At 46.0% G+C, this 25,612-nt stretch overlaps 2 protein-coding genes across 2 annotated transcripts; one reads left to right on the top strand and one right to left on the bottom strand.

Moving 5' to 3' along the window:
• Positions 1-63: 63 nt before the first annotated feature.
• On the bottom strand, positions 64-6,431 carry OAZ3 (ornithine decarboxylase antizyme 3). Its single transcript, XM_031436405.2, is given in 7 exon segments — positions 64-206; positions 927-1,012; positions 1,515-1,690; positions 2,462-2,536; positions 2,538-2,598; positions 2,883-3,049; positions 6,342-6,431. Coding segments are annotated over 7 exon segments (798 nt in total).
• MRPL9 (mitochondrial ribosomal protein L9) lies at positions 6,398-10,852 on the top strand. The gene is made up of 7 exons (XM_010996791.3): positions 6,398-6,582; positions 6,774-6,930; positions 7,395-7,519; positions 7,728-7,778; positions 9,515-9,616; positions 10,139-10,222; positions 10,335-10,852. Exons 1-7 carry the CDS (start codon positions 6,430-6,432, stop codon positions 10,467-10,469), a joined length of 807 nt encoding a protein of 268 aa, XP_010995093.3. The 5' UTR covers positions 6,398-6,429; the 3' UTR covers positions 10,470-10,852.
• The last annotated feature ends 14,760 nt before the right edge of the window (positions 10,853-25,612 follow it).

Raw genomic sequence — 25,612 nt, 5'->3', positions numbered from 1 at the left:
ATCCGGGGCCTCTGGTTCTCATTTATCAGGCCCCCAGCCCCTCCCAGAGCAGAATAAGCATGTTCAGGGGGGCTCACTGGGCGGGTGGCCAAGGTCCCTTTCCAGGGGATACACCATAAAGATGACATTGTCCCAGGGAGGAAGGGCTGGGTGACCTGGTCTGACTATCTCAAAGCCCAAGTAGCTGAAGGCCCGTAGCAGGGCACCTGTGAGAGGAGAGAACAGGTTAGATCATGCTGAAGCTCAATACAGCAATCCGCCTAGACTTGGCTTCTTCCACTAGGGAATGACTGGGGGAAGCGGTGTCGCACAGGCATTAGGATGATGTGTTTTGGAGTCAAACAGACCTAGGCTTTAGCCCTGGCTTCAGCACTTAGCTTTGTAATGTTCTGCAAATTAACCCTTCTGAACTTTGATTTTCTCGTTTGTAAAGTGAGGATCACAGAACTTTCCTCAAAGAATTTAAATCAAATGAAAGGTTTATGAAGTGTTAACACAATGATGGTATAGTCAACTCCCTGAGGGAAGAGGTATAGTTTCTGTAATGTGCATCTCACATCTGGTTAAATATATTCCTATCCTGGTCTTATGCCAGACCCTTTCACACTGTAGGTGCTTAATGCGTTTGAGATCCTTTCTATCCTACCAGCCACATCCCTTGAATGGCTTCTGTGTAATTCACCAATGCTCCTTCAGTCTAGCTTCTGAAATCTACCTGCAGGGCCTTCCTGATTGTCCAGTTATAACTTGAATGAACAGATTGCTAGGTGCTTTGGTTCCTTGGCAGGGAGTTGGGGGTGGTGGTGAATCCCTGGAATACATGAGCATGCCCTTTTTTAAAGAGTGAGGGGAAGGTCTCCTACAAAGGAAAAGTCGCTGTCAGCTGCTTCAGGAACAGGGCCTAGAAGGACAGAGCAGATCCCCACCTCTGTCATTCCGGTTGTTTTGGAAGTTTACAAACACGGAGTCCACATTGGTCTTCTCCTCCACGTACTCCAGTGTTGCAGTCAAACTAGGGACCAGAGCAGAAAATCACGGTTAATATAATGTTTAGCAAGCTCAAAATCCCGCAGATGCCTACTGGAGCAGAAGAAATCTTATTGCTCAGTTTTTCCTGACCCAAGTAAGGCAATGAAAGTTGCTAAACTAGGTTAATAGATTTTTCTCTGAAGCCAAAGGACTATACACTACTGGCCTGACACCTATGCCACGGAAGGGGCCCCGGGGAGAAGGGGCCACTCCATAAAGACAAACAGTGGGAGGGCACTTCCTTTCAACAATTTATGGATCCCCACTTGTGTTTCTGAATCAGCTGGGCAACCCTCCCTGGGCTTTTGTCCTGTGAACCCCAGGCTCAGCTCACAGGTTTGTCTGCATGCCAGTTCAGTGGTTTGAATGTGTCCAGCTCCTGACTAAGTCCTCGCTGGTTAGCATACTCACTACCTGATTATGACATGATAAGGGTGAAATCCCCTACCTCTTCCCTCCCCTGTCCCCCATCCAGGCTCAGTCACCTTTCCCGGTTGCCTTGATCCAAGGCCCGATATGGGATATCCAGGAAAAGCCTGTGGTCACAAAGAAGGCCGTGCCAGTGGGCAGAGGTCTGGGGGGTGAGGCGGAAGTGGAAGTCTAGTTGCACTGGGTCCTGGTGAAGCAGGGGGTCAGTAGTCAGCACCGTCAGGTTCCCAGCCTAGAAAAGGAGTAAAAATGAGAGTAGCAGTCTGTTTCTGTGCTCACCCAACCCTCAAATCAGATCTCGGGCCAATTTGAGTATGTCTGTGGAAACAAGGAGGGGGCTGATAGGGAGACTGGGAGAATTAGAGCCAAGGCCTTACTCAGTGTCCCTTAGTCCTAGGACCTAATTCTGTCCTTATCATTGGAGTTCTCCCTTGATATCAGACAATATGGCATCTGCAGTCAATGCAGTATTGCCACTGGCTGGCCTCACTCAAGGGTGCACTAACTGTTCAGAAACTTATATTTGCATCAGAGAGGTTATACTTTAAACAAAGCTGTGCAATCTATTTATTGTCTCATTGATAATACTCTTCTTTTTCCCATCATGAGTTTTCTCTAAATTCTCCCATTTCTTAAAATGCAGAGCTCATACTCAGGCGTGTTACTGGGATATGATACAAAGGCAAGTGCAGGAGTTTTGGGTTCTAGTCCTTGAAATTAGCATCTAAACAGCTTTATGTCCCCGAAGTCTTAATACAGCCCATTTTTGTACCCACTTCCTTTTTTCCCATTCTGCTTTTCACCACCAGCCCTAGAACCTTGCCTTAAGATCTCTGGACCAGAATCGTTGTCTATAAAGTAGCTTTTACACATGAGCTCCAAGGTCTTGCCTAGCTCTAACTTTCTGTGACTCATTTTCCAACTAGCTACTGTCCCTGTGTAAGGTGACATCACAGCAAGCAAGGGACTGCCACGTCACAGCACCAGCTCACAGTCCACTTACCGAATAGAGTTCTTTAAGCTGGTCGTGATCTGCCTGCTTGGTGCTTCTGCCCACCTGAGGGCCTACTAGGGACTCAGGAGCACTGAAGGCAGCAACGGGGCCGGAGTGTTAGGTCCTCCTGTTCCTTATAAGTGATGCTGGTTGGGAAAAAGAGGCCCAAATTAGTTTATCTCTGAGTCCGAAATGGGGAGAGATTCATAACTTCCAGGTACACACAGCCAGGCTCTGGCACTACCTTCTGTATCTTACATGAACCAGTCTGTTTCCATTTTCCCAAGCTAGCCAGATAGAAAAAGTTTACAGTTCCATGTCAGCCTTCCATCCTGTTTTGCTATTTTACTCCTTGGGAGGGCCTTTCAAATACTTTTATTTTTCTTTACAATTTATATAAACAACTACAAATAGAGATGAAAACAATTACCTTTTATAACAAGGCAGCATCTTTTCCCGGAGGGTGATCTGGTATTTGTAACAGTAAAGGTAATAGGCGTATGGTGACCAGATCGGGTAGAGGTAGTTCCGTGTTTTTCCCCTCTTGATATAAGAAAGGGAGTAGACAGAGGGGCGTGACCTGTAACAAGGCAGTTTCTTAGTTCAGTGCCTCCCTGCGGCAAAGTGAGGTTCAGAGATCGGTGGCAGAGGTTCAGGCATCCTGGTCCATTGTGACCCGGTGAGCACTATGACACAGACAAGGGGCTAGCCCTGATGTCACTTCAGGACTCCACTCTGCTGCTCCCCTACCCCCTTAACCAAGGCTCCTATTCTACTAGTGTGCACTTCACAGCTGTACCAGAGGTTAAAATACTTCAGTTTCTGTGCAAGTTGGTAAACAGCCCTGGCTGAACACACACCCACCCAATGTGGACCCCTCTCTGGCAGGGGTATATGCATACCCACGTCAGCAACTAAAGGGTTTGAGTCTGCCACTGTAGGGGGCTTCTAAGGCCCTGGTCCAGCATCTGACCTGATTGGTTGGTTCCCGGTTCCTATTAGTTCAATATTTTTATCATCATCCCTATACTTAATAACCCAGTGGTGCCACCGTCATTGAACTTTCTCATTGCCTTATAGGGTAAAAATTGCAAATTAAACACTTCCAGGGGCCTGGACAGCTAATGGGAATTAGTGGGGCTGAAGCAAAATGGAAAGCTCACATCCAGAAAGGAATGACACAGCTCGGCTCCATCCAGTTGCCATGTAGGAATACAGACTCAGTGGTATCAGATCGTAAGGTTTTTCAACAGAAACTGGAAAAACAGATTTTTGTGGTAAATCTCTCCAAATTGTTTTAAATTTTGGCTAACTCAATAAAAAAAAATGTTGATTAAAAAAAAAAAACATTGTGAGAAAAATTTGGTTCCGGGGCCGTCAGTTTGAGACCTCTGCATATTCATTCATTCATCCATTTATTATTTATTGAGGGCCTACTATGAGCCAGGCACTATTCTAGGTGCTTGTGATACACCAGCTAACAAAACAAAGATCCCTGCCCCCTTGGAACATATCTTCTAACAGTGAAGAACAAACATAAAATTATTTAGTGTGTTAGATAATAGCTGCTATGGAGGAAAATATGGTGGAATAAACAAGGATCAGGAGTGGGGGGTGGGGAGGCAGGTTGCAGTAATAAACGGGGTGATCTGAGTAGGCCTCATTGAAAAGGTGACATTTAATTAAAGGCTTGAAGTGGGTGAGGGAGTTAGGCCAAGCCAGCATCTGGGGATAAGAGCATCCTGAGTCAAAGCCACAGCCAGCGCAGCAGCCCTATGGAGAAGGAAAGTGTTTTCAAGAAACAGCCAGGAGTCCACTGTGGATGGAGTGGTATAAGCTACAGAGAGAGTAGAAGAAGTCAGAGCTAATGAGACTGGATCACACAGGCCCTTGTAGACCTTGTATGGCCTTTTTAAAAATTATTATTTTAATTGAAATGTAGTCAGTTACAATGTATCAATTTCTGGTGTACAGCATAAAGTCCCAGTCATGTATCTATATACATATATTTGTTTTCATACTCAGTTTCATTAAAGGTTATAACAAGATATTGAATATAGTTCCCTATGCTGTATAGAAGAAATTTTTTTACCTACTTTTATATATAGTGGTTAAAATTTACAAATCTCTAAACTCCCAAGTTTATCCCTTCCCACCCTCTTTCTCCTGGTAACCATAAGGTTGGTTACTCTCCAAGAGTCTGCTTCTGTTTTGTAGATGAATTCATTAATGTCCTCTTTTTTTCTTTTTTTTAAATTCCAAAATGAGTGATATTATATGGTATTTTTCTTTCTCTTTCTGGCTTACTTCCCTTAGAATGACAATCTCCAGGTCCATCCATGTTGCTGGAAATGGCATTATTTTATTCTTTTCTATGGCTGAGTAGTATTCCATTGTATAAATATACCACAGCTTCTTTATCCAGTCATATATCAATGGATATTCAGGTTGCTTCCATGTCTTGGCTGTTGTATATAGTGCTTCTTTGAACACTGGGATGCGTGTATCTTTTCAAATTAGAGTTCCCTCCAGATATATGTGTATGGCCTTTTTCTTTCACTCTGAGTAAAGGGGAAAGTCATTGCAGGTTTTGTGTGGAAGAGACATGGTCTGACTTAGGTTTTAAAGATTCTGACTGTTGCGAGTAAACTGTAGAGCAATGAAAGGTATTCATTAGACTACAGCAGTAATCCAGAGAAAGATAGTGTCTTATTCCAGGGTGGAGTGTTGGAGGTAGGTGATGGGATGTGGCTGGATTATGGAAACAGTATAAAGGTAGCAGCCAAAGGATTTCCTGGAGTAGGAGAGAAGTTGAATCCAAGAACTGAAAGAATGTGGAGTTGCCATCAACTGAGAGGAGAAAGGCTGCAAGTGAGGGAGTTTGGGGCAGGGGACAGAGATAGGTTTAGTTTGGAGCATGTTAACTTTGAATTGTCCATTAGACAATGTCAGGGGAAGATGACAAGCAGTTGAATATTCGTGTCGAGAGTTTAGAAGGCTACGATGGAGACGAAAATTTGAAGTTATTGGCGTACTAATGGTACTTTAAGCCATTAAGCTGAATGAGATCATCAAGGGTGAGTGTGTATCCTGAGAAGGGTAAAGATCCAAAGACTGAGTCCTGGGGGCACTCTAAGAAGTGGGGAGGAAAAGAGAAATCAGCAAAAGAAACTGAAAAATGCTGAAGTAGGGAGAAAACAAAAACAAACTGGTATCTTAAAAGCTAAGTAAAGAAAGTCTAATTAGGAGGAGGGATTACTGGTCAAAAGCTGTTTATAGATCAAGTAACATGATGCATAGAGCATTTTCCCATAAATCTCTTCTGCCAAACAGACCCAATTCATTCCATTTATATAGTTTACTCCCCAGTACTGGGACCCTCCGCAGAGGGAACCGTCTCCCTTGTGACTTAGAATTCTTTAAATAGGAGCCTAAATACTGCAGTGTGACAGTTAAGTGTTATGCGACTTCTGAGGTTGGCATAGCTTTTCAGAGGATCCCATCCTTCCGCCACTTTTAGATGGAGCTGACGTAAGGGAAAAAGTGAGAGCAGCACCCTCGCCCCTCAGCATCCACTTATCACAGAATGTTAGAACTGGAAGAGGCCTCAGAGCTGCTAGAGCGAAGTCAAAGCCTCCATTTAAAGTGAAGCCAAGAGGGAGAGGTTGTCTTTTCCGGTGTCAAACCGCCTAACCGTCATTCCACTAGCTGTCACTTGCTATGGGTGGCCCTCCCCAGAAAAGAAATAGGGAGAAGGGAGTGGGGGAAATGCTGACTCGTGGAGCATTCACCCCAATCCCTGGTCTCACGGGGGCAGCCGCGAGCCGGCCAGGTCCCGTTCCCCGCCCCGGGCCGGGCTTCCCCTGGCTCAGCCCAGGCAGAGCCGCGCCGGCTCAGGCGCGCCGCGGGCAGCCGGCGGGGGCCTTCCCTGCTGCCGGCGCCGGGGCCCTTCTGGGTCTCTCTTCGCGCCCGAGAACATGGCGGCGGCCGCGTGGGCCGCCCCGGGCCGGGCTGTGCTGCGGACCGGCGCTGAGCGGCTGCTGCGGGGAGGAGTTCGGGAGCTCCTCCGCCCGCGACGTGAAGGGGGCGTCCCCGGCCCGGAGCGCGACTTCAGCCTCTCTCACAATCGGGTGAGGGCCGGATCTGAGCTCTGGGGCTCTTTGACCCTGGTGGAGCTATTTAAAGCCCAGCCTTGTTTCCGGGGGCGCGTGGAGACCTGGCGGGGCCCCAGGCTGGGGATGGTGGGCTTTCCTTGAAGTGCTGGCGGCCGGAGAAGGCGTCTCGCGGGAGACTCGCTGACCCCCGCTCCCCCGGCCTCCAGGGCACGGTCATTGTGGAGCGCTGGTGGAAGGTTCCGCTAGCGGGAGAGGGCCGGAAGCCACGCCTGCACCGGCGGCATCGCGTCTACAAGCTGGTGGAGGACACGAAACACCGGCCCAAAGACAACCTGGAGCTCATCCTCACGCAGTCGGTGGAGGGTAAGGCCTGGGCACAAGTACTTCCTATCTCAGACTGGTCCTGTTTGGCATCAACTTTTTTCTGCCCTTTCCCTACTTTGTGGGAATGATCACTTCTATGTGTGAGACAAGGGAGCCATAAAAAGCACTGTGGTTGTGACATTGGTCTCCTACGTGGAAAAGTAGAACATGAATGCAGCAACATAATTGTGTTGGGGGAGAGAGGCCTGACAGTATGTGCCGCAGATACTGACATCCCGTGATGGAACAATGCCTCATTTTGTACAGGGAATGTTAAGTTTCTAAATCAGGCCCTAAAGAAGTGAATTAGAAGTCTCCTAAGTGTTGTTCCTAGCGAATATTGATATTTTTTCTAGGAAGAATAAACACTGAGAAAATAAAAGGTCCTTTATTCTCTGATTGTCATCTTCTCTATAGGGACTGCTAGATAATTCTCATCCAGTGACTCTGTTCTCTGTTGGCAGAACTTGGAGTCCGAGGTGACCTGGTCTCAGTGAAGAAATATGTGGGCCGTAATCGACTACTTCCTCAAGGACTGGCTGTATATGCATCTCCTGAAAATAAGAAGCTATTTGAGGAGGAGAAATTGGTGAGCTCAAAAGAAGGCAGAGGGACATGAAGGAATTAAAACCTTAAGATTTTCTCTAGCAACTTTTGTCCCTTTGATATTTAATTTGAAAATGAAGTAGGAACTAGAAGAACAGGAAATCAGAAGCCCGGCATAGTAAGAGTTTGTTACTAGTTTCCATGGACTCATCTGTTTTGTTTTTTTTTTTTCCATTAACTTTTTTCCCTAGCTGAGGCAAGAAGGAAGATTAGAGAAGATCCAGACCAAGGCAGGTGAGGCGGTAAGTAGAAACATAGAAAGTCTTTATTTATTGGTCACCTACAGGAGTCACCAATCTCTTCCTGAAAGGCTTCTTGATTTCCTTGAAGTCTTCTGATTTCAGGCGCAGTGTAGAGGCAAGGGGAAGGGTGTGGTATTGAGACCTCTTGGGAGATCCTGACCTGTTGGGTGAAGTGCCCTAGCTTATTGAGGGAGGCCCCAACCTGGACACCAGGGGAATCTATGGAAAAGTGTGAGATGACGGCTCTGCCTTCAAGTGTGTTTACAGACAAGCTGGAGAGAACATCACACACAAGAAAGTGATACATAAACTCAGGGCAGTAAATTATGAGTGACACGGACCAAGATGTATTGGGAAGGTTTTTTTTTTTCTTCAGATGGGATTGAACTGGGCCTTGTAGGGTTAGTAGGCTTTGCATAGGCCAGGAGGGTTGGAAAGTTATTTTTAAGGGAGAAAAAGTATAAGTAGATAGTTAAAGCATGTTTTTTAATACAATGTTTAAAGGTTATACCCCATTTACAGTTATTACAAAATACTAGCTCTATTCCCCATGTTGTACAATATATTCTTGTAGCCTATGGTACACCCAATAGTTTGTACCTCCCACTCTCCCACCCCTACAGTGTCCCTCCCTCCTCCCCACTGGTAACCACTAGTCATCTATATCTGTCGGTCTGTTTTTTATTAAATTTACTAGTTTGTTGTATTTTTTGGATTCCACATATAAGTGATATCATACAGTATTGGTCTTTGACTTATTTCACTTAGCATGTCCTCCAAGTCCACCCATGTTGCTGCAGATGGCAAGTTTTTGTTCTTTTTTATGGCTGAGTAATATTCCAACACACACACACACACCCCTTTATTCATTCATCTGTGGATGAATACTTAAGTTTCTTCCTAAGCAACACTTACGTTGCTTCCATATCTTGGCAATTATAAATAATGCTGCTGTGAACATTGGGGTTCATGTATCTTTTTGAATTAGTGTTTTGGGGTTTTTTTGGCTGTATATCCAGGAGTGGAATTGCTGGGTCATATGGCAGTTCTGTTTTTAGTTTTTTGAGAAACCTCCATACTATTTTCCACAGTTCCTGCACCAACTTACATTCCTATCAACAGTGTATGAGGGTTCCCTTTTCTTCACATTCTCACCAGCATTTGTTGTGTTCTTTTGATGACAGCCATTCTGACAAGTATGAGGTGATATCTCAGTTAAAGCATGTTTTAAAATAGAAAGTAGACTGGTCTAGCTAAAGCAGGACTTATATATTAAGAAATAAATGACTGGAAAGGTTGGTGGGGCAGGATTTACAAAACATTTTGAGTCCTCAGCTCATGAATTTATAGTTCATTCTGTGAGCAGGGAGGGACCACTAACGGTGCAGGGGTGGGACTGAAGGGCCAGAACATTGGGTTACAACAGCCTGTGAAAATCATTCCACCCTGAGATGTGCCAGTGGCCCCCACTGATCAGCCTCATTTTGAGTTGGCCGATTTCTCCTTGCTTAGGAACAGCCAGGTATAGGCAGCATTCTCCTCCAGAGTGTCACAAAAAACATTTTTCCATAATAATCAGCCTTGAAACAGTAAGAATGTTCTGTCTTTCCTATTCATCTTCTCACCTGTCTTGGCTGTGAGGCAGAAATTGTGCTTTTCCTGAACTCTCAGTTCTTGTGCCTCTTGCCTCTCCTTTGATTCTAACTCTAAACCATCCTGTATTTAATTCCTCTCAGACAGTGAAATTTCTGAGAAGTTGTCACCTGGAGGTGGGGATGAAGAACAATGTCAAATGGGAGCTAAACCCTGAAATAGTTGCTCGCCACTTCCTCAAAAATGTGAGTGTTCCCAAACACCTCTATACCCCTGAGGGCGGAAGCTACCCCTGGAAAGGAGGCCCAGGATTGAGCCTTTTTTTAGGAAAGTGTGTGATCATCAGCTGGAGTTCAGGCAAGTGTTCTTGGTTGGTTTGCAGGGTTGTGAGAGCAAAATGACTTAAGGATTGAGGATGGTCACATAAAATTGAAGACTGATAGGAAAAGATGGTGGTATCGTTTATTTTCTCTCGCTAGGGGAAACCTGGGGAAATGTGACTCACTGGAGAATTTTTACTTTTGTGGATGAAGTGATTTTTCTCTCAAGCCCTGTTTCTCTTTGCGAATCCACCTCCCTTTCTGAGCAATCAGTACTGAGTTTCTCTGCCACTGTCTGTGGAGGTTTGTGTCCTCTCGTGGGACCATCCAGAGTCACCTCCCCAGGTTTTTTCATCCCTGTACATGAAGACCTAGCTCCTCTTTCTGAGGTTGCCTAGAGTGGCAGCCCTGTAACAGAGTGCCTTTTGGCTGTGAATTTTTTTGCAGCTTGGTGTTGTGGTCGCCCCACATGCACTGAAGTTACCAGAAGAGCCCATCACACAGCGGGGCGAGTACTGGTGTGAGGTGACGGTGAGTGTTTCACGGACTGTCTCCTTTTTCTCACGGGGTGGAAAGCTGGGGTTGGATGGTATTAGTTCTTACCTGCTCAGCTGATCTCTGAGGCTTCCTGTTTTGTGTATAGGTAAATGGACTTGACACCGTGCGGGTACCTATGTCTGTGGTGAACTTTGAGAGGCCCAAGACCAAAAGATACAAGTACTGGTTAGCCCAGCAAGCTGCCAGGGGAATGGCCCCCACCAGTTCCCAGACGATCTGAACCTTTACTCCCTCGAAAGCAGCGAAGCAGAACCAGAGGAGCAAAGACGGACCAGCACTGTGATATCGCTCCCAGCTCTGACCAAATATGGAATTTGAGCGAGCATATGGAGACACTGGACACAGGCACGCACATACATGTTGAATTGTCCATATTTGCCATCTTCATCTTCAACCGTTAAGCACAGCTGGCCTCACTGTGGCAGTCCTGCTCCAGGAGTACCAGGCTGTAGATTTGATAAGCTGTGTTAATAGACCAAAAGAGTCTAGATCCGTTTAGCCTCTTCCTCCACTGGAATTCAGTGGAACAAATGGAAGAGCTAGCGCATTCTTATCCAAACTGAACATTTGTATCCTAGGGAGAAATAAAGAGGTTGTATTCTTTTTAGGTGTTGTTTACTGGAGTTGAGTAGACTGGGGACAGAACCTCCAAGTAGGATGTCCTCTTGTGCCACTGGGGTTTGCAGCAAAAAAGGAAGACAAGAATACATTTGCAGGCTGCATCCCACAGTTGCTATGGGCAAACTACTCAAGCTGATATGCCTGTGGGCTTAAAACGTATTCCCAGGAGGTATATTGATAACGTCTGCAGTACAAATAAGCACAGTGGGGTCTACTTTTCTAAGAAGATCTGAATAAGGCCTAAGGGTAATTGTTAGAGAAAATGAAGCTGGGATAAAAGCAGCTTAAAAAGGGAACTTCTGTTTCTTAAATCATCTCCTGAAATTTTGAAAAAGAAAATACCTTGGTTCCCAGACCAAGGTTAAGATAATAGGGCTAGTCATTAGGTAATTATGAAATGGGAGGTGAGGTAAGTAGATAGTTCTGCGTAAGTTCAAGGTCTGTTCCTGGGGGAGAAAAAGACCAACTGTTGACAAGTCGATTGTGCCAGACTCACTCAAATATGTAAGATTTTGCAATTTAGGAAGGATAAAGACGAGACCATTGACTCTACTGCTGTCCTTAGTAAAAGTTCAGAGAGATTGGTTTCTGTCATCCTATTTGAGCTTACCTACTGTGCCAAGCCCGTTAAAATGACCCCTTCAGGATTCTGGTGGGCCTCTTTTCCTGGGAAAATTAAAAGAGGAAGATTTGGGACCCACCACAACCCCTGCTGCTGTAGCTTAAGTCTGCGACTGGTACTTACCTCCTCCTCTACTACCCATTCTAGATTCCTCCCCCACCCCCATGCCCTCAGTTTATACTTTTATTGATCCAAATGGGCTGCCTGATAAGGTACCTGGTCATCATGTCTTTCTCAGGTCATGGTTAAACTTGTCCGTTTATCCTGCCAGGATAGTGATTCCTTTTCTTAATCTCTGTCTCTTAGTAGTGATCTGAAGTAATCTGGTGGCAGCCATAGCTTAAAGTACAGTAAGACTTGGTGTGTCTGTCCACTGGTAGAAATAGTCTCCTCCTGGGAAGCAGGACTTCTAAATCCTCAGAGCCTGGAGTTGAGGAGGCAGGGTCCTCCAGTAGGATCACTGAGGATGTTGGCTGTGAAGGGGCTGCTCCTACATCCAACCCCTGTATCCCAGACCCATATCTTTTACTTGGGGACAGCACTCTAGGTTGGCTATTGATCCAGGGTATATACTGCATCCTGGAGGATGGTGTCTCATCTTTACAGAGTATCATATCTCCAAGCTGGTGTCTCAGCTGTTTCTTCAACAAGATGTTCCATTGTTCTATCAGGTGGGTTGCTTCTGGGTAGTACGGTGTGTGATCAGACATGGATCCTATTGTCATGTACCCAGTGCTGTACCTCCTTGCTAAAATGTGGGTCTCTTGGTCCAACGCAATTTTATGCAACACTTTGTGCCAATGGATCAAATATCCTGTAAGCCCTTGAATGATGGTGGTAGGAAAGGTAAACCCATACCTTTAACACACATCAATTCAGGTCAGGATGGAACTGCCCCTTTCAGGACAGCAGAGACTCAATGTAATCAACTTACCAGGTGGCTAGATGGTTTCCTTGAGGAAGGGAGACGTGTCAGGAGCTCAGGGTTGGTGCCTGTTGCTAGCGAGACGGACCGTCAGTCACAACAGCTGGAGCCAGGTCAGCTTGGCGGGCCCATGATGTGGGGCCCGTGCGTAGCTTCCACCGTGGCTCCTCTACTGAAATCTTTGAATACTAACCTGTGCACGCATGGGATGAAACTTCATAAGGCTTGGGGTGGGGGGCGGGGGGGACACCAGACAGCAGTAAGCCAAACAATTCCCAGAGCTCACAATATTGGGAATGTTTTGTTTGTGTTCCTGGCAGCCAGTGTGGGTACATCTTGTAATACATAGAGCACCAGGTAGAGTCCTCAAAAGGCCATTTGAATAAATGCTACTCTGGAACCACCATGCAGAGCTTGAAAGCGAGCCTTGAAAGGCTCAAACTGCTATCAAGTATTCCAGAACCAAGACCAACACTCATGAAAGAAATGCAGCAAAATCTAGCACTAAACAACATAAAATTCATGATGTCTGATAGCAAATCAAATATTACCACAAAAAAAGAGACAAAGAGAGACAGAAAAATGTTACCAAAAACCAAGAGAAACCATCTTAGATATGATGGGGTGGAATTAGAAGACAGGATATTAAAATAGCTATAAATATGCTTCATATACTCAAGACTATAAAGGTAAACAAAAATGTGAGAGAAATGGAATATAAGACCCAAATGGAATTTCTAGAGGTGAAAAATACAGAATCTGACCTAAAAAATACACTGATGGAACTTCTACTTCCAGGAAGATGGAATAGATATACTTCACAATTCCTAATACAACTATGAAGCCTGAAAATTATATTTAAAACAAATATAAGATGACTTTGAAAGCTGGAAAGAGGAAAGCAGACTGTCTAGGAAACTCAGGACCCAAGGAACAATGCTGCAGTGAGTGCCTTGGGTTTTCTTTTTGCCTCATTTATCCCAGACTTGGAGCTGGAGAAACCAGCAACTTGGAAATGCCAAGTTGGGGCACAGGTTAAATAAATAATAATAAGCTCCATGAAAGCCTGCTCCTGCAGCCGAAGGAACGCAGCAGCCCAGCAAGACACAACTTTTAGACAATAACTGCTCCACACTAGCCAAACACCGCAGACAGCACTGTGGCCCTACCCCCGCCACGCCAAGGCTAAGCGGGGAACCCAGACTCCCACCCTCTCAAGGTTATAACAAGTCACCCCAACATCTGTGCCACCCTGGCCAAGTAGGGAACTACAGCTTTTCTCCCCACCAGCCAGTAATGAGTCCTCGTCCCTATCCCTGGTGTCAGTAAAGACCACGGTGTCAGCAGGGAACCTGGCAGAAAAGAGGCACCCTTCTTCCTTCCTGCAGGGTTGAGTCAGAGGAGGCCTAGTGGAGAGTCAGGACTTTCACTGTTACCCGGCAGTAATGAGGCCACATCCACCACATAACCAGCGGAGACCAGCTGGGGAGCTGGAACCCACACCCCCGCCTAACAGTAAAGAGACGCTCCATATCCCTTGTGTGTCAATGGAAGTGCAGTGAGAAATCTGAAATTCCACCGATCAGCAATGAAGACCTACCTCCCCGTCCTGTGCCAAAGCAATGTTAAGAAGTCAGTTAAAACAAGTTTTAAATTAAGATTCAGAGCCTCATAATACAAGTGTCCAGATTCCAATTTTTTAAAAATCTCTCAACATAGTCGTATTATAGTTGGAGGCTTCAATACCCCTCTCTCAATAGCTGATAGAACAACTAGACAGAAAATCAGCAAAGATACAGAAGAATTCAACACCATCGACCAACAGGACTTTATCAACATTTATAGAGCAGTCTACCCAACAGCAGCAGAATACATATTTTTTAAATTCTCCCACAGAACATATACATAGACCATATTCTGGACCATAAAAATAATCTCAATTAAAATTGAAAAGAATTGAATCAAACAGAATGTGTTCTCTGACCACCATGGACTCAAAATAGGAAGGATAGGAGGAAAATCTTCAAATACTTAGAAACTGAACAATACACTTCTCAATGACCTACAGGTCAATAGGACATCTCAAGAAAAGAAAAATTTAAATACACTGAAGTGAATAAAAATGAAAACACAACATACCAAGTTTATGGCACACAGCTAAAGCAGTGCTGAGGGGAAATCACAGCACCAAATGCACACGGAAGAAAAGAAGAAAGGTCTACAGCCAGTCATTTAAACTCCCACCTCAAGAACCTAGAAAAAGACCAAACTAAACCCACAGCAAGCATGAACAAGAAAATAAAAGAACAGAAATCAGTGAAACTTACAAAAGAAAAACAATAGAAAATGTCAATGAAACAAAGAGCTGATTCTTTGAGAAAAAATCAGTAAAATTGACAAACCACTAGGAAAAGTGCCAAGAAAAAGACATAAATTACAAATACAGGAATGAAACATGGCATGTCACTAAAGACTTCACAAATATAAAAAAGATAAGGGAACACTATGAACTCTATGCACATAAATTTAAGAACTTCGACAAACCAGATTAAATCCTTGAAAAACAAATTATCACAACTAACCCAATATGAAATACATCATTTGAATAGACCTATAACAATTAAGCAAACTGAATAAATAATTTACAGCTGCCCCCGTCTCCCCCCACCCCTCAGAATTCTCCAGGCCCAGGTAGTTTCTCTGGAGAATTCAACCAAATGTTTAGGGAAGAATTAACACCAATTCTATAGTTTCTTTCGCAAAACAGAAAAGGAGAGAATACTTCCCAATTCATTTTATGAAGCTAATATTACTCGAGGCGGCGGTTTGCGGGGAGGGCGGTGGAAACAGACCACAACAGTACAAAGAAAGTACAGACCGATATCTCTCATGAATATACATCCAAAAATCCTTAACAAAGTATCAGCAAATAGATTTTACCAATGCATAAAAAGATTTATACACCATTCTCAAGTGGAGTTTATTCCAGGGATGAAAGTCTGGTTCAATATTCAAAAATCAATCCATGTAATCCACTATATTAAGACTCTAAAGATCACATGATCATATCAAGTGATTCAAAAGAATCATTTGACCAAATTCAACACCCACTCATCATTAAAAAAAAAAAAAGACTCTCAGAAAAATAGGAATACAGGGAAACAACTTCAGCTTGACAAGAACACCTACAGAGCCTACAGCTAACATTATACTTAATGGTGAAAGTCTGAGTGAGTTGCTTTTCTCTGAAGATGAGGAATAAGGCAAATATATCTGCCATCACCTCTTGTCCAACATAGTGCTGGCGGTTCTAGACAGTGCAGTAAGGCAAGAAAGAGAAGTAAAAAGGCATATGGATTAGAAAAGAAAAAATAAAACTGTTCCCATTTGCAGATGCCACAATTTTCTATGTAGACAATCTCAATGAATCTACCAAAAAGAAAAAAACCTCCTAGAAACAAATACACACACACACACACCCTTGTGGACAGCAAAATTAAAAATACTATTTACAATTGCTCAGAAAATTACTTAAGTATAAGTAACCAAACAAATACAGATTTATACGCTAAAACTATACAATGTTGATTGAAAAATATCAAATATCTAAGTAAATGGAGAGACATTCTGTGTTCATGGATCAAAAGACTCAATTTAGTAAAGATGTCAATCCTTCCCCAAATTGATATGCAGGTTTAATGAAATTACCTTCAGAATCCCCACAATTTTTGTAGGCATACACAATATTATTCTAAAATTGATATGGAAAGCAACGGAACTAGAATGGGTAAAATAATTTCTAAAAAGACAATAAAGTGTAAGGAATCAGGCTACCCAATTTTAAGATTTATTATGCACAACAACAATCAATGCTGTGTTTTACAGCTGGAGGGTAGACACATCAATCAGTGGAACAGAACAGAGATCCCAGAAACGGACCCACACAAATATGCCCAACTTATTTTTTGGACAAAAGTACCAAAGCAATTCAATGGAGGAAAGATAGCCTTTTCAACAAACGATGCTGGAGTAATGCAGACAGCCACAGGCAAAAGAGAAAGTCAACCTCAATCTAACGCCTTACTCAAAAATTAACTCAGAATGGCCACAGATTTAATGAAAACTGTAAAACTATAAAGCTTTTTTTTTTAAAGGAGAAAATCTTCAAGATCTAGGATTAGACAAAGAATCCTTAAATTTGACACCAAAAGCATGCTCCATCAAAGGAAAAGTCAAGAATTTGGACCTCATCAAAATTAAAAACTTGTGCTCCTGGAAAGCCCATGTGAAAAGACAAGCTTCTGGGGAACAGTATTTGCAAACCATTTCTCTAACATGTATCTAAGTAAAGAGAACTCTCATACTCAAAAACAAACAAAACAAACAAACAAAAAACCCCACAAATAATCCAGTAAGAAAATGGGAAAAAGCTGTGAACATATATTTCACCAAAAAGGATATATTCAGGGAAAGGAAGCACATGAAAAGATGTTCAACATAATTAGCCATCAGAGAAACGCAAATTAAAACCACAGTGAGATACGACCTACACCTGTCAGAATGGCAGAAATGAAGATTATGACAGCAAATGCTGGTGAGGATAGACACACTGGCCATACGTTGCTGGTAGGAGTACAAAGTGGGGAAGCCACTTTGGAAAAGAATTTGGCCAATTCCTTACAAAGTTAAATATACACTTACCATATAAGTCAGCAGTACCAACCCCAGGTATTTACTAAAGAGAAATGAAAAGTTACTAATGATACATTTAATGTTCATAGGAGCTTTATTCCCCCAAATGGAAACAACCCAAATGGCCATCAACCGATGCATAAAGAATGGAACAGTACTCACCAAGGTAAAGGAACAAGCTAATGATACGCACAACACTGATAAATCTAAAAATATGCTACATGAAAGAAGTTGGACACAAAAGAATACATGATGTATGATTCCATTTATGTGGAATTATTAAAAAGCCAAAACTCTGGTGACAAAATACCCATGTTGGCTAGGAGCCAGAGCTTTGGATGAGGATTGACTGCACAGGGGCATGAGTAGTGATGGACTGGTAAATGTCAGCAACCAGCTTTTGGTGGGGAGGGAGCCCTGACTTGTAGCATTTGCCAGTTTCTATAAATACCCCTTCCATTGCCAGCTTCACATTACCAATGTGACATCACTGAACACCGGGTAGGGGAGCGGTGCACCTGGATCTCACTAGGTGGTGTATGTTGGCTCCAGCAAACCGCTGGGCACAAGAGAATGTCATGGGATAACAGAAATGTTACATATCTTGTAGTGATGGTTGAACAGCTATATAAATTTCAAAAACTTATTAAAGGTGTTTTAAATTGGTGAATTTTAATGCAAATAAATTATACCTCTATAAAGATTTATTTTTTTAAGTTGGCTCAGGTGTAGAAACAGGGAACTATAACTTTCTATCAGGGTGGCTGCCCTCAGCTTCCTGATCATCCATTCCTGATCACCTTTAATTGTACAGATTGGTCAGTATCCTTCCTGAATGCTCGCTACCTTGTTCTCAGGAAAGCTATGTTCCATGAATGATCTCCAGAGCTCTCTGCCAGTCAGAACCCAGCTGCCTCTCCAGCATTCCCGCTCAGTACAGTAATTCAGCCACACTGACTTCGATGACGACGCATCCCCCTCCTGCCCTGGCAGCTCCTCTCACCCCCAGGACTGTCGGCGACCCTGGTTCTGGGACAGTCAGTCCTGGCCTACAGAGCAAGGCCATCCCTGAGCTCCTAGTGACACTGGTGCTTGTCTCACCAGCACACCCTTTCTCACATCAGTAAATAGAATACCCTTTGGGCCTTCTGATAGACCATAATCATTTGGTGACTTTTCTGGCTTTTATGCAGCACATACATCTGGCATATTCACTCTAACGTGCCCACCTTTTTGAGGCTTCCTTCCATCATATACACCAAGGCAGCTCTAGCATTTCTGCTTCACCTAATATGCACGTGTCTTTCTCCAAGTTCCCAAGAGTCATCCTATCAGAGTATTAGCAACATCTCTTCGGGTCCTTGTCATAGTATTAAGTCCTGCCTTACAGGAGGGTGCTCCCATATCCGTATACTCTCCCTCACCAAACAATGTCCACCCTCCTTGATCCAGTAACCTCAGAATCCAGTCCCACACATCCTCTCCCATCTCCAGCCATACATCCTGGCCAGGCTCTCCAGTGCCTCCAAGGCCTAGTCTTCCTCATGGGGCTCTTACCTGGGTCTGTTGCACTTAATCCTAGCTATCGGTCTGGAGGCCAGGAGAGGAGGTGGGAGCAGATCTTGAAAGGACCATGCATTGTCTTGCAAGGCAGAGGCCTCTGCATCATCTTGAAACAAGGGAGGAGTGATAGCCTTTAACAGGGATAAGTGGGTGCTTTTGCAGGCCCAAAGGATGTGCAAGAATTTGGAGATTCAAGATTTTTTTAAAGTATCAACCCAGATGTCCCATTCCATGTCTCAGGGTCTCACCCCTTCCCAATAAACCTGCCAGAGTTAAGAATTCAAACTTACCTAGAGCTCTGCTACCCTTATAATTAAACCCTGGACCTTATTCTCAGCTTTTTGGGTCCTCTAGGCTCATAAATTGCCAAAGAGGGCCTCTGGCTTTCACAGTTAGCCTTCAGTTCATGATCAGTCACCCTCCACCTTTCACTGTCTGTCTCCAGTGCACTAACAGCCTTCCAATCACATTGTCTTTATAACTTCTCAAACCTGATATATTTCCCCAACTAATGCGTTCCCTCCCGCCAGGACCCCAGCCCGGTTCACCACTAGTGAAAGTTTCAACAAGGGCACTGACCCAGCGTGCCAGGGCCATCCATGCTCTCCCTGCCACCAGTGGTGGGGTCCTCACTGCCAGTTGGCCAGCAAGTGATTTGGCTTTAAAATCACATTTTAGAATCTGTTTCCTCAGTACTCTTGGCACTAACTTTGGGTTCCCTGGGAAACATACTTTGAGATGGAGATTTGAGTAAAGGAGGTTCCTTAGGGTGTGCTAAGGGTCGACAACACCTGTGAGAAAGTGAAAGCCACAGGGCTGGACAGGAGCAGCTCTGGAGCTGTGGTGACCCTTCAGGGCTGTCCCCCACAGAGGCGATGGAATGAACCTTTTTACTCCCACACTGACCAGTGAATACAGGCTGTCTCAAGATGGGCACTACCTTAAATGATTTTTCAGTTGAGGGCAATTCCTAGAGGGTCTCAGCTTAGAACTGTTAGCCCCTAAAATTCCCAGCACCTCGGGCAGGAGGGAAGGCCACAGGATTGCGTGCTTCAGTCCTGAAAAGAGGTATCTGGATGGTGCACCGTAACTTCCATTATAGGACCTTTAAATATAAGAAGCAGGACACATTTTTTTTGGTACTTCTCACCGAGGACAGTATAGACAACTTCTCTCCCCTCCTAGACGGTTCAGTGTGTGGGATCTCACAGTCAGTCACTTTACTATTAGAAGGGTTGTCAGCTGAGGGGAAAAATCTGTATATTCCAAAACCAAATAGACATTGTGTTAGGATCTTATGTCAGCCCTAACACTGCCATAACCTACTGAACACATGGATCAAGAGCACACTCTGCATCCTGCCTCCTCTTTAAGGAGAGGACCACCCTTCTTTACACTCAACAGATCTTCCCATAACATCTAGTGCAAGACAATGTACAAAACAGCAAATTGAAAAATGAAAATCATGGAGATGGAAAAGACCTTGAGGGAGAGAGAACCGGTACTCAAAACGGCTGTTGAATAAATGAATGAATTTTGACCTCACCTGCAGTAAGGATGACAGGTGAATTACCCAGACGTACACTAGGTCCATGTTTCTGAACTGTCGTCTGGCCATTTTTTGTTTCCAAGCTAAACAATTCTGGGTATTTTTTTTCCTAGCGTGAAATCCTGGCATCACATGAGATTGGAAATCAGGAGGGTGTCAGCCCCCTCTGCCACTCTGTCATCTGTGGAAAAGTTTCTTCATCTGTAAAATAAGACTGGGCTGGCTGGTCTCTAAGGCAATTTCTACGTGAAGAAATGCTGTGATTCAGCCCTCCCCTTTGGCATCTGGTTTCACTTCTCTAGTCATGAAGTGTGGAAACAAAGTGCAGTAACCAGCCTCTTCCCATCAGACTTAGTTTTCAGGCACATCCTAACTGAACAATTAACCTGCCCTGCAGCTGCCAGGCAGCTGCTGGGACGGCTCTGCCAGTCCCCAGAGGCAGCTCATCGCTGCCATTCTTAGCGGGCTCTGTGCTGTCACTTCTCCAGCCCAGTGACCAAAGAACAGGAGACTTTGTGAGGTCCTGCCCCAGGAGGACCTGCCCCAGAGTCCAGGCCACCTGGGGCCTGTGAGAGGCGGGCCAGAAGTGTGAAAGCTGTACCGTTGTGCCGGGCCCTGAGGAGGCTTTCTCGAGAAAGCTCTAAGTCTTCAGTCTCAAACTAAACAGTCTTAAACTTCAGCATGTCAACTTGCGTTTAATTTTGGTGTGTCCCCTCTTCTCACCAGGGTGAGACTCGCGACTGTCTCTCCTTGTGCCCGCCCTCAGGGCCCTGGCCCCTGTGCCGGCTTAAACTCCGTTTGGCCACCTCACTGCACAGCCACCGCCGCCTCTGAAAGCCTGCGTGGGCGATGTGGCTCCGGTGCCTGAGTGTGCAACGACAGCCGGCACAACAAGTCCCCAGGGGCCATGTCCTCCCCTCACAGACGAAGAAATTCCGCCGCCCAAGGGGACAGCGGGAGCGCTCTGAGGGCCGAGAGCCCATGCCTTTTCAGCAAGCATTTAGTGAGAAGCTACTGTATGCAGAGCACACTTGGTTCTTTTGGATTAAAGCAGAATCTTCCAGTGGATGCTGCAAAACTTCGAGGTCTGCATGTGTCAGCCTGCTCCCCGGGAGGGGTTTTCACAGAGCAAACGTTAGCATTCACAGATATCAGTCATGACAACGATGCTCACAAGTAAAACCTAGTCCCATGTCCCTCTTGTTCACAGATACGAAAACCAAGGCCCTAAGAGACACCGAGACACTGAGAAAACAGTGAGTGAAGACTTCAGGGAAAAGTTTCCTTGGAAGAAACAAGACTTGCCCTTCAGATTTAATAACCGGGAGATACGGTATTAGACAGTAACCTGGTGCCCGTAACTCCTATTTATTCACCTGTCGGCATTCAGCTCCCACCTTGGGAGATGTTTTCTGGCCGCCCCTCACCGAGCCCGCCCGCCTCCACGGCACCGGTCGGGTGCCCTCCGCGCACGCGGAACGGCTTGCACGTTTCTCTCATCGTTTCGGTTTTGAAAAGGATTATAATCGTCTATGATCTGTCTCCACTCACTAGACTATGAGTCCCCTGAGGAAAAAGAAAGCGTGTCTTACTTCCAAAACTTTGCGTCCTGAGTACATAATATACCCTAATATTTGTTGAACAAATGAGTGAATAAGTGAACAAATGAATGAATCATCAGCTTGGCCAGGCTTCTTTCTTCGGACGCCTTCAAGAAGGACACATCTAAGAAGCCCGGGAAGCAGCACTGCCAGAGAGAAGGCCCTGGATTTTGTAACTTCCGAAGAAACTTCCCCTTCTAGGGATCGGCACCCTGTGGACGGTCTCCGACTCCGAGCCCGTGTCCCTCCCTCCCGCGGGCCCGCGCGGGCCTGGAACGGCGTCCTCCGCGCGGCGGCCCGCCCAGGAGAGGGGGGCAGAGGCCCGTCCAGCGAGGGAGGGCGCCCCACTTTCCAGCCGCTGCCCACCCGCCCTCCCGCCCCACCGCGTGAGCGCCAGCCCGCGGCCACCCTTGCTGCCGGCCTGAGAGAGCTTCTGCTCCAATTGTGAGGACGAGGAGCCTGGCACGGAGAGGCCCCTCGAGGTCACGTGGTGGCAAATTTAGGCCTATTAGTCCCCCTCATTTCTCAATATTGGGGCCAAGCTGCACAACATTTCCAAGAAGCTCCTAACGTTTTTTTAGCCTAAAAGTAAAACTGATCCAAAGAGATGGGAAATGTCAGATCCCTGGATGCTCAAGCGCCTCCTATTATAAAAGCGCGCGCTCACTCCACGCCGCTTCCCCTCCTAACCACCACCCTTCCTCCATCCTCCTCTCCCAGCTGGGCTCCTAGACGGTCATGCCCACAGGCCGTGTGCATCCACTCCCAGTCCCCATCTCACAGTCACTGTTAAGTCCACTGCAGTCTGACTTCTGCCAACCCCACTGAAGCTAGCTAGTCATATTAATATTATCCACGACCCAGTTGCAAACCAGTGGAAACCTTTTAGTTTAAACTCATCTCCCCGCTTCCCCTGCCCCTATCACCTTCCCTTCTGCATTAGCAAGTGATCCTCTCAGCCCCATCCTTGTCCCCGCAAGAAACCTGGCAGTCAGTCTACAGTCTACACCCCCCATATAATCCACTCCATTCAGATCACAAGCCCTGTTCCTTCCTCCTTAAGACATCGAGCCTCCCTCTCCTGTTTTCATGCCCCTTCACCCATCAAGCCCTCACCCTGCAGTCAGCTTCTAACCACCATCCACTCATCTATGCAACCATTCAGCAAGTGTGCACTGAGTTGCCACCCTCGCCGGGCACAGCTGCGGGCACTGGCTTTGCGGTGATGCACAAGACTGACCAGGCCTGCTCTCACTGGGGCTCACGGTCCCCAGGGCCACAGACAGTAACAAGAAAATAAGCAAACAAGATAATATCAGACAGTGACAGGTGTTGTGAAGAAAACAAAATGGAGTGATATGACAGAATGGCTGGGGGGTGGGGAATTTTTTTAAAGTAACTATTTAAAAATGTTTGGGGGAAGAAGCTACTTCAGTTGGATCCTTAGGAAAGGACTCTCTGAGGCAGTGACAAGCGAGGGCTTCACTGTTCACTGGCTGAATCCTCAGTTTACCAGCCTCCCTTCAAGAGGGGGCCACGTACAAGGTCTGGCTAACAAGATGTCAGTAGGAGTTGGGAGGTGGAGAGGGTGTCCTGGGGAAGCTTTTGCTTCCCTGAAAAGAAAGTCCAGCACACTGGCACAGTCCTTCTCTGGTCCTCCTGCTCCTCCTCTGACTGTGAGGGGAAGGGAGGACACTGCAGAGAGGCAGGTCCGGAACCAACACTAGGAGCCGCCCCCTGTGGACTTGCTACATGAGAAAAACACGGCCCATTTGCTTGGCAGGGTTTTCTCCCTCTGTCAGCACAAAGCATCCCAACCTGGACCACTAGTTCCATGAGGTTCTGGGTAAGAGAACCCCAGGCAAAGTTCAAAAGCCCTGAATTGGGGGCCACCTTGGCACTTGTGGGGAGGAGAGAAAAGACTGGTGTGGCTAGAGCCCAGTGAGGTGGGAGGCAAAGGGCAGATGACGTCTGACAGGTGAGGGCCCTGGTGAAGCTCCACGGCCCCAGGAAAGCCACCTGGATTTTGAGTGCATGAAGACCACTAAAGGGTTGTAGGTAGGAGAATAACTTACTGATTTAGGTTTCTTGAAAGATCGTTCTAGCTACACCATGGAGAGTGAGTCAGGGAGGGAGGGAACAGCAGACACTGCTTTGGGACTGACCCAGCGGCTGCTCCCCTTTCCTTTTCTCTTGCTGCCTCCTGCTTTCGAAGCAAGGAAGAAAGAGGTCATGAGAATCTGCGGGCCACCACCATCCTGCTCAGCAGGACAGAAGCACCGAGATACCCTGAGTACCCCACGCGACTCCCCACATGGGCTGGCCAACCCGTTCTTACGCGCCGCGTGCCAGTTTCCGTGAGGCTTCCCTCGCTCCACAGGCAGACGGGTGCTCTTCCTCCCACCTCCTCCCACTTCATGGCCCTACTTCCATCACAGGTGTATACAACGGTCTTGATGGCGATCGACGCAGTGTGATTGCTCCTTCAGGTACACAAGCATTCGTTCTCTCCACAAATGCACCCTGAGTGCTTGCTATGCTCAGACACTGTGCTAGGAGCTGGGAACTCAACAGTGAACAAGTCTGATTTCTAGATTTGGTCCCTGCCCTGGTGGAGCCTTCAGTCTAAAAGGTGAGACATTCAGACAGCTCAGGCTCAGGGAGAAAAGCAGCCCGTCTCCCAGAGCACGAGCCACTGCCCAGCAGGGACGACCCCGCTGCCTCACCCCCAGGACCGAGCACTCTCTCACGCAAAGCAGGTGCGTTAAGACCACGTGTTAAATGTATTCCTTACTCAGGAAGGATTTGAAATATATCTTAAATGAAATGCATTTCTTATTTCTACCAGGAACCTCCCCAAGCATGAGCCACTGCACTCTCACAGTATTAAATCACACTCAAGCACCCTGAAAAACACTCTGCTCCCTCCCAACACTGTTGCAGGCCTCTCCTCCCACGAAAGGTTCCAAGAATGTCTAATATAACACTTCACAACAGAGGCCCTGAGAGATATGTGTTTGGCTGAAGACTTCATTTGGATTTGCTAATCAGGGATACCCCACCGTCCGAGCCACAGCCACTGAAGTGTGATGCTGAAAGGACTTAAAATATTCCACAGCTTATTACATGCAGTTTTAATAGTTCTCTAAACGGCCCATTTTGTTGCCCTTTCTGCTACTGCAGGTGACGGAAGCTGGGAACAAGACAGCAGAGATAAGGGAAATGAAGATGACACAGCCCCTGCTTCCGTCTGTGTTGTCTGGTGCTTCTGCTGCCTTGGTGAAGCTGGCCAGTGACACACAGGTGAGAGGTCTTTCCTACAGCGGCGCCTGTGAGGTAGGACACACACACACACGCCTCCTCGGCCTGCAAAGGCCTTCATAAGGCCATCTGGTCCATTCTCCTGCCTCTGAGCTGAAAATCAAATGGATGGGCGGCTTGTTCTTAAAAATCCTCAAGAACAAAGTCCACCATCTGAGCCACCCATTAGGCTCGTATTTCACAATATTCATGACCCTGAATGGGTTTTCTATGTCTAATCTCATTCTCTCTGGCCGCCCTTCCAGCCCAGTTCCTCTTGTTGTTGCTTCTACGGAAATAAAAGTTAATCATCACCTGCCCACTCTGTACAGTACCCCAGGAGGTAAGATAAAGAAAAAACAAAAGCCACCTCGCAAGTGTGGACTCTGCCTGTTTCTGTACCACCACGACCAGCTGTGGGCCTCGCGGGATCCCCAGCCCTGTTCGTTCTCTGGTCCTGGCCTGGGAGTGAGGGGCCTGGAGGGACAGG

The sequence above is a fragment of the Camelus dromedarius genome, chromosome 23, assembly GCF_036321535.1.
Source record: "Camelus dromedarius isolate mCamDro1 chromosome 23, mCamDro1.pat, whole genome shotgun sequence".
Lineage (NCBI taxonomy): Eukaryota > Metazoa > Chordata > Mammalia > Artiodactyla > Camelidae > Camelus > Camelus dromedarius.
Note: the sequence above shows the minus strand (reverse complement) of the source record. Positions and strands in the feature narration are given on the sequence as shown.